Source organism: Nicotiana attenuata, unplaced genomic scaffold (genome assembly GCF_001879085.1).
Source record: "Nicotiana attenuata strain UT unplaced genomic scaffold, NIATTr2, whole genome shotgun sequence".
Lineage (NCBI taxonomy): Eukaryota > Viridiplantae > Streptophyta > Magnoliopsida > Solanales > Solanaceae > Nicotiana > Nicotiana attenuata.
The window spans coordinates 67,174-76,529 of NW_017672860.1; the positions used below are offsets into that span (position 1 = coordinate 67,174).

General features: G+C 39.0%; 1 protein-coding gene across 1 annotated transcript; it reads left to right on the plus strand.

Moving 5' to 3' along the window:
- The first annotated feature begins 522 nt into the window (after positions 1-522).
- On the plus strand, positions 523-3,111 carry LOC109214739 (BOI-related E3 ubiquitin-protein ligase 1-like). The gene is made up of 3 exons (XM_019378690.1): positions 523-1,594; positions 1,886-2,232; positions 2,492-3,111. The coding sequence occupies exons 1-3, from the start codon at positions 1,432-1,434 to the stop codon at positions 3,017-3,019; spliced, it is 1,038 nt and encodes a 345-aa protein (XP_019234235.1). The 5' UTR covers positions 523-1,431; the 3' UTR covers positions 3,020-3,111.
- Positions 3,112-9,356: the final 6,245 nt, after the last annotated feature.

Consider the following 9,356-nt stretch of genomic DNA (forward strand, 5'->3'; position numbering starts at 1 on the left):
AAATAATAATGCATATCATTAAATCATAATTAAATTATTAAAACAAATTATACAACACTTAATTGTATTCATTTGCTTGGGTCATTTGGTCGAAATTGAAGATTGAAGTAAAGTTTCATCCGTTATAAAAGAAATGCTAGATCGCTCCATCTTCTTTTTTTTCAAAGAAAATTACAATATATAATTTAATAACGATGGTGTTGAAGTGAGTTCATGAAGTTACTTCTCCCAAAGTGGAATTTTCAGTCGAATTAGTGGGGTCCCAATACTAATACGGGTTACATAATAACAAAACAACATAGGGCAGCCCGGTGCATTAAGCTCCCTTTATGTGCGGTGTTCGGAGAAGGATTGGATCGCAAGGATCTATTGTACACAGCCTCACCCTACATTTCTGCAAGAGTCTATTTCCACGGCTCGAACCCGTGACCTCCTGATCACATGGCAGCAACTTTACCAGTTACGCCAAGGCTACCCTTCAATAATAAAACAACATAATAAAATAAAAACTATAATACAACAAAATTTTGGGGAGGAAAAGAGAAATCAGGAAAGAGAGAAACATGACCTTTTTTCACCCATTAAATCAAGTTAATATTAAAATGGAAATAAATAGAGGCATAGAAGGATTAGAAATAGGAGTTGAATACGAAACACGAGTCCCTCGCCATCTGAAGAAAAGCCAAAACCAAAGCCACGCAAAAATGAAGAGAAAGAATTAAGCAAAGAAGAAGAACAAGAAAGAAAAAACAAGGGGTTGCCCCTCTCTTTCTCTCTTTGGGCTGATTCCTTTCAATCCCATCTCTCTATCATATATTCTTTAAAAAAAAAGCATATAGCATATCATCCAAGACAATAGAGGCAAGCAAAGCAAAAGAAAGCAAAGTTTTTGAATAAAAAAAAGAAGAAAAAAGAAAAAGTTTTAGGTGTAAACAAAGTGTTTGATGGTGTTCTTGGTAATAGTGGTTGTGTCCTCTTCTTTGACAGTGGCGCACGGTTCGAAACTGTTTGATATTTTTCTCTAAATTAATTTTGAAGAGTCATTGAAGACATAGGAGGATTCATGATTTAATATGGATTCCTGCAACAATTTCGAGTAAATTTTCAATAGTAACTGGTTTTTCATTCAAATATTTATAGATATTTATTAAATTTTTTGAACACATTTATCCTGTTTGAACAAAAATTACTGGATTCACGTGAATTCGTAGTTCACAAGTTAGATTCGCCCATGATTGAAGAAACTATTATAGTTCATGGCATCTTCTTCTATTTCATGTTGTTTATGTGTTAGCCTTTATTATTAGCTCTTTCCTCTTCTCTCTCTTTCTCTTTTCTCTTTCAATCCCCACTAATCACACCTCTTCATTGCCAATTTCCACACCCATAAACTTATCTTCATATATTCATTCAATTCTCATTTGTAAATTCATGGCTGTTCAAGCTCAGTACCCATCAAATGTTCTCTTTCTAAACAGAAGTGTACAAGAAGGAAAGAGCCAAATTGGCAACAATTATTCATTACAACCTCAACTAGGTGGAGGTTTTGGTGAATCATTTCTTGATCCAACACAAATACTATTCAATCCAGGAGGTAAACATGACTTCCTTTAATTTCTCTTTTGTTGATTCATCAATTGTGTATTAGAGACACAAATTTGAATGGCACGTAGAATAGACCAACATGGATTTTTTTCTCTAATTATTCACGCCATAAGGGGTCATTAAAGAGGAAACACTCCCTATCAGGAAAGTTTTTATTTTTATGATTTGAATTCGAGATATCTGATTAAGGGTGAGAAACAGATTCCTGTTTTCAACTAGTTGATTATTGATATTAAGGCGAAAAAGAACTGATGTTATCTCTGTTTTTATGCAATGCCAGTTGGGACGAATTCGCGAAAGAGAGGAAGAGAACATACCTCAGCTGCTACAACTGCAGCATTGAATCCATTAATCTCAATGCAATCTCAGCCGCAGCTTATTGATCTAACTCAGCTTCACACACCGCCGCAGCAACAACAACAGCAACAAACAAATATTGTATCTACTGGTCTTCGTTTAGCTTTCGAAGATCAATCGCATCAACAACAACAACAAGTACAACAACAACAGCGACAACAATACTCTGTTTCTCCTCAATCCTCTCAGTCATCAATTTTATTAAAAGAAGATTTGGCTTCTGATTTCAAACAGCAACAAGACGAAATTGAACATTTCCTGCGAGTCCAGGTATGACCGAATACTTCGATGCTTTTTATTAAAAATAAATTATTTATCCGCATAATGCTTAGCATTTTACAAAATTCTTTTTTCGTGCTTAGAATTTGTCACTTACAAATTACTAAAAGAGCAATTAACTTGTGATTTAAATCAATTTTACAACAAACGATCGTTTTGGAATATGTAATGTATGTATATGCGGATTACTTAATAAATGATATGTTCGTGTAATTTTTTTAAAAAATATTTTTGTTAAATTTTTGTGTAGGGAGAACAATTGAGGCGTTCGTTAGAGGAGAAAAGGAAACGGCACTATCATGCGCTGTTGGGAGCGGCGGAGGAAACAATAGCACGAAGGTTAAGAGAAAAGGATACAGAGGTAGAGAAAGCAACGAGACGCAATGCGGAGCTAGAAGCGCGTGCTGTACGACTGACAGCGGAAGCGCGTGCGTGGCAAACGAAGGCACGTGAGCTGGAAGTCACAGCGGCAACACTGCAAGCACAGCTGCAGCAGGTGGCAATGATGAACGGCGGAATGAACCTGCCGGAGATAGATGAAGGCGGCGGAATTTCCTGCGGCGGCGAGGCGGAGGATGCCGAGTCAGCTTATGTTGACCCGGACCGGGTCGTTGAGTCAACTGGACCGAGTTGCAAAGCCTGTCGAAATCGGTTCGCCTCAGTTGTGCTGTTGCCGTGTAGGCATTTGTGTCTTTGTAGAGAATGTGATGCTGTGGCCCAATCTTGCCCATTGTGTCGATCCATTAGAAGCTCAAGTGTTGAAGTCTTTCTTTGTTAGCAGGCCCAATTTAGGCCCACCTTTTTTCGTGTTAAGTACACAAATAAGCTCTCAAAGTGGATGGTATTGATTTTTGTCCTCACTTATCCCAACTTTAAGTTTTTAACAAATATTGTCCTCGCTTGCTCTTGCCCCAAGGGCAACACTTTTAACTTTTGACCTTAAAGTTCTGTCCATAAGATAAACGGGGGTCAAAAGTTAAAGACCACCCCAAAAAATATCATATTTGTGTAATGTATTACCTTCTTTCTCGCACAAATATGTGCACTTGGATTATCCAACCTATCTCATGATGGTGGAGTAAAAAAAAAGAAAGAAACGGAAAAAAGAGGAAGCAAAGAAGAAGTATTTTTGTACATCCGAGAAATTTCGAGGTTTAGTAGTGCAAGGTTCAAAATTTGGCGAATAATAATTTCTCTCTTCTATCCTTCTTCACTTAAATACTAATGTTTTATTGGGGCAGAGTTCAAACATTGTGAGATGTTCTATCTCATACATCATAAGTTGCCTCGTACACCTAAACCTAAGTCTTGGGTCAAAGAGCTACTTATTTTATTTGAGATTTTCTTCTTTTCTTCTCTTTCTATTGGTTTTTTCTTTTCTTTTGGCAACCAAATTGAGGACTCAAAATCATATACATTCATCAATCTTCTTTTTTTTATTGGTGGGTAAGGCAAAACAACCCTGGAGATATGTAAATTGTTGGACATGGAAAGATATTGTTTTTTCTGTCCTTTTCTTCTTTAAATCATTTGTAAATTCTTTTATTCAAAGTCCTACAATTTCATGTGTTTAAATAGTGTTGTTAGAGCCGTCAATATGAGCTTGACCCATTTGGCCAGCCCAATTCAGCCCGTGATTTAGCAGGGCTGGGCTAGAATTTTTGGAGCCCTTTTTAAAACAAGGCTTTTAAGCCCGGCCCGAGTAAGCCCGTGGCCCGTGAGGCTTGAATGAGGCTGGGCTGGGCCGGCCATGGGCTTAATAAAAATATGTATTTGAAATATATAAAATATAAAAATTATACGACACAAAATATATCAAGAAGAATATCCAAGCTTAAAGTTTATTAAGCTCATCATATTAAAAGATCAAAGTCTTAAAACGTTAATTAGTTTTAAATTTTTTAATTATTCTTAATACTTAACTAATTAATATTGCATACGAAGTGTAGATGTAGATTAAAGTGAAGATATTAAGACAACCTTCTCACAAGCGGATTCAAATATTTTTGATGAAGATGATGTGTTGGATATCCCGTAAGCATCATGGACGTTCTCTTGAATAGTTTGTTTTAAGTTTTGACATTTAGTAAATGAATATGAATCTTATCTTTTACTTTTTTAGTGTTTATCATATATTGGACAGTATAAAAAGTTAGTAAGTTTTGTGAAATTTTTCCAATAAGATTTTCTTAACTTTTAAATATTTATCTTTTTTATGTTAGAAAAATATAAAATTATATTTAAAAAAATGATGGGCCGGCCCGTGGGGCCCGCAGCCCACATAGGGTTGGGGTGAGCTGACCATTATAAGGCCATCAATATGGTGGGCTAGCCCAACGCAGCCCGTCAATTGCTAAAGCCCATATGGACTAGGCTGGGTAGGCCGGCCCCGCTCATATTACCAGCTCTAAGTGTTATTCATACTTTTCCGTTCACATATGAAATGTTGTGACTAAAAGATGTGACATACATTAGGGAGTAATTGTTTTAAAATAAAAGGATATGGTGCAAATAAAAAAAATAACGCATACGTATGAGACAAATAGTAAAAAACTGAATGATATATGGTACAAATCAGAAAATGGTGCATTGAATAAGTCAATAAGGATGCAAAATGCAAAAACTTCATATAGTGAACCAGCCCACTTTTTCCGCTAAAAAGAAAAGAAAAGAAAATAGGATAAGAAGGAATTATTGTATGCTTTAATCTTTACCTAAAATATGAAATGGTAAAAGATTTTGTGGTCTATAAGTTCTAAATAAGTTGAAAAGATAGCTTAATTACAGCTTGTTATATTAGTTAGTGTTTTGATGAGAGTATTTGAGAAGATGTTGCTTTGTCCTTCATTGGAAAAAGAAAGAAAGGAAGAAAAAGTTATTGGGCTTGGTGGCTATCAAAGCAAGTGCTTAGTAACTAATTTGCAACTTCAGAAAAAGTTAATGAAAAAAGTATATGGAAGAAGAAAAAAGTTCACTCGGTTGGAAAAACCTTTACCTTCTCTTTTCCTTTATTTCAATTGTCTTCTCCTCTCACCTTTCATCGTTTCCTTTTACAACAGTAGAATGGACGGTAAACCTGTGTCAATAAGGGCTCGTTTAGTACGATTTGAGAGGAATTTATCTCATGTTTGGTTGGGATAAAATCGTGGAATAACTAATTTTGGGATTAGTTATTCTAGGATTGTAGTATTTTCTTATCCCCATGGGACGGTGAGATAACTAATCCTAAGATAGCTAATTCCGGAATAATTAATCACGTGATAACTTATTTCCCAACCAAATTGACCCCTAAACTATACCGCACATAATTGTGCCAAACAATAGGTGTATTAGATTTCTAACACTAGAAGCTTATAAAGCCAAAGGGGTATCAATGATTTGACATGGAGATCTAAAAGAATACATCTTGACGTTATGATTTCTGAAAAATCAAGGTATACGGTTCGGTACCTTCCAAATAAATTTCTAATGATTTTCAGATTGCAGAGCTACTGTTTTGACTTAATTAACCCTACAAATTTCAAAAGTTATAAGTGTTAACCTTGAAAATGGTAATTATAATTAGATTTGATTTTATGGTCCTAAAAATACATGATTTATTTCTATGCTAATTGTTAGGAAGTAGATGTTAAGTGTGAGACTAGAAAATAAGATAAGAGCTTGAAAATAGCGTGACAAGCAAACCGAGTGGCCGAGAGTCGGGGTCTTGAGCTAGCCTATACCGGGCCTCGAGGTCGAGCTAAAGCATTGGACTGTGTATAGCCGATGAAGGACTAACAGTTCTAAAAGCTTTGATGATGACTCTTTATGATCAATGATGAGTAATAAATGAAGAACAATCAATAAAACACGATAAATGTAAGCAATGAAATCAAGGGAGAATGTGTTTAAGTTGGAGAGCAGAGAATGTTCTTGTTCTAGTATTGAATATCATGTGTTACAAAATGATAAAAATCCCCCTTATATATGAGGGGAAATCCCAATAAGGTACAGATGCATTTATTACAAAGATATACGACTGGTACAACCATTTAATGCCACGGTACGTGCTTGTACTAGCCTAATAGACTTGGTCAGCTTTAACCACGTGCCTTGGGAACTTCCCTTTGTCCATCATAACCACCGATTTGCATTGCCCTGAGGTCGAATATTGAGAACCCTCGGGGTCGAGCCTTGAGCCTTCTGGGGACGGGCTTATGAAGTGTCATAATGACCACAAAATCGGACTTTCTTATTTTCACCGTATACAGATAGTCCTCGCGTTTCTTAGAGTAAAATAATAAGAAACGATTTTGACCTTGACCTCCTCGAACCTCTCGTGATGATGTCATGCTTGTGATGTCAGTGTTCCAAGTGACTGAAAACATCCTATCAGTCCGTCTTCCTGAAAGCATTGGTTATACTGTCGGTTTATTTATCAAAAAGGTGTTTATTGCGCCATCGATCCGTTTCCCCAAAGGCATTGATGGCGCGGGCGATTACGTTCCCCCAAAGGCGTTGATTACGCCGTCAGTTACGCTTCCCCAGAGGCATTGATTACGCCGTCGTCCTATAAATGGGGGTTACTTGAGCCAAACTTCATTCAATCTTTTTCCAACAGCATTTGTCCCTTTCCCTTCTCTACATCCTCTTCCAAATTTCTATCTTTATGTTACAAACTTGTGGCCATAAGGCCATACGGCAAAAGCTTTGTAGTTATGCCGTGGCTCTTTTTCAAAGCCCTTCCCCACTGATTGGAATTATGCTGAGTTGTTGTTGTTGGCTCGAAATAATGAGGGAAATGTCTCAAATTCTTCCCGTATCAAAAGATATGCAGATCGTGAACCGCTGTTCAACCCTCTTAACTTCAACCTGGTATGGCACCTCATTCCTTTTGCTTTCCATGGAGTGAGGTGGCATTACCTCTTAACTTTTGCATTTCACACCGGTGCAATGTCTCAAGAAGTGCTTCACAATAGTAGTGCTGACGAGACCCATACTCGCCAAATTTTTCACCATGCCACAATTTTCTCTGCCCGTTAAAAGCTTTTGCTCTTTGATAGGCTATAGCTGCTCCGGAGGAGGATCTCGAAGATATTGTTCCGAAGGTCAAAACGGGGTCCTCGAGGAAACGGTTCGCGCAGATGTCGCTCTCGTGGATATACTCTCGAAAGTAGATTAGGCTCTTTAGCTGTTATTTTTTGCTTCTTTGTTTCTGTGTAAGGACCCCTCGTGGGCTTTTGTAATCATCGTTTAGTAATACAAAAGGTTTCTTCAACTTGTCTTTGTCTTGTGCTGGATTCCCTTTCGCCTGTGTTTGTAAAAAATCCGAGCGTGTGACTTTATCGATTAGCCCGAATACTGGACCCGAACATAGGTATTCCCTTGGTTCTCGATTGGTTAATATGATATTCCCTGAAACCTGTTGCCGTCTCTTGGACTAAGTATGGATTGATCCGAGACAAACTTAGGCTGCCGGGACTTTTGACTTCGAATTGAGTGAGAGTGGGGCCTCGAATTTCAGAACAAAGCCTAGCCCTTTTAGTCCCCGTTAATAGTCCTCGAGAGATGGATTTGCTCGGTCACCTGAAAATAAAGATAGCCCTTAGGCCTTTTCATATAGTCCCCGAGTGAGAGTTTGCTTGAACTCGGGCGGCCTCAAAAATTTGCTTTGGACTTAAAATGAAGATAGCCCTAAGGCGTTATAGACAGATCCTGAGCGAGGATACACTTGAACTCGGATGGCCCCTGGGCTAAAGTAATCGAGAGAGCATTTTAAATGAACTGAAGGAGAAGATAGCCCTAAGGATTTATTAATAACCCTCGAGTAGGAATTGACTCGGACTTAGGTAGCCCGGGAGCCAAAGAATCGGGTGAATGACCCGCACTTGTAATAGCAGAGATCCTCGAGATCGGGCACCATCTCGAGGCTAGGTTTATGTGGATAGCTCCTTAGAGACCATCGCTATAGCAACAGAGATCCTCGAGATCGGTTACCATCTCGAGGCTAGGTTTATGTGGATAGCTCCTTAGAGCCCATCGCTATAGCAACAGAGATCCTCGAGATCGGGCACCATCTCGAGGCTAGGTTGATATGGGAATCTTTGACCCCTCGCACGTTATATGACAGCGTGATTCATATGACACGGACATGAAGTGATCGAGGTGGTCCCGCCGGTACACTTCCCTAAAAGTGATAATGGCCTAGTCAGAATAAATTGGCCTTCAGAGTAGGCGGACAGTCGCCGCTTTCTCTATATATGAGTTTGCTTTCCTCTTATTTGAGGATTCCGCCACTTTGAGCAGCTATTTTTTTAATAGAGTTCTCCTTCCTTGCGTTAGCTCTTTCACCATTTTAATTCAAAGATTTTTCCTAAGTTTTCATTTCCCTTCTCTTGTTTCTCTATAGTTATGGCTGCTACACCCAAACCCGCTCACCAAGAAGACGAGAGTTCTGCCTCTGCTTCCCGCTCGATCGGTGGTACACTGCCGGCGTGTGGTGAGCTAACCTCGAGATGTTTTGTCTCGAGGAGGGACTTTACGTTGGAGAGACCTCCCAATGTTCAGGGCCATTGGGAGCATGCATCAAGGTTCATTTCATCAATAGGAGAGGAACACCTTGAGTCCGTGAGGAGAGACTGCGGATGGGGAGAAAAGGTGGTAATGCAGGTACCTTCCCTGGAAGAGAACATCATGGCTCATGTAGAGGTGTTTTTGAACGTATACACGTACCCCTTTACGTTGGGCCTCTCGGTAGAGTCGTGCTCGACTTCTGTCGAAGATATTGGGCTACCTGGCACAGGTTCACCCGTCGTTCTGGAGGATAGTATTGATGATAAGGTTCTTTGCGGAGGAAGTCGGGCTTGAGTTCACCCTTAGCCATCTTATCAGATTGTACCGGCCCTTTCATTACCGAGGCCTGATAGCTTTGCAATGTCGATCCACCAGGACCGTTGTTGCCGATGATGAAGAAGATGGGGGCCGAGGGTAGATGAGTCAATTTGTCCGAGTACGGACTGTCGATATTATCCCCGTGGAGTTCCTTCCATTTCCTGAGAAATGGAATTTCATACGTAAGTGGTACATTTGTGTTTTTATCATTTTTGTTCATGGTGGAGGCGGACTCCGTAAAGATG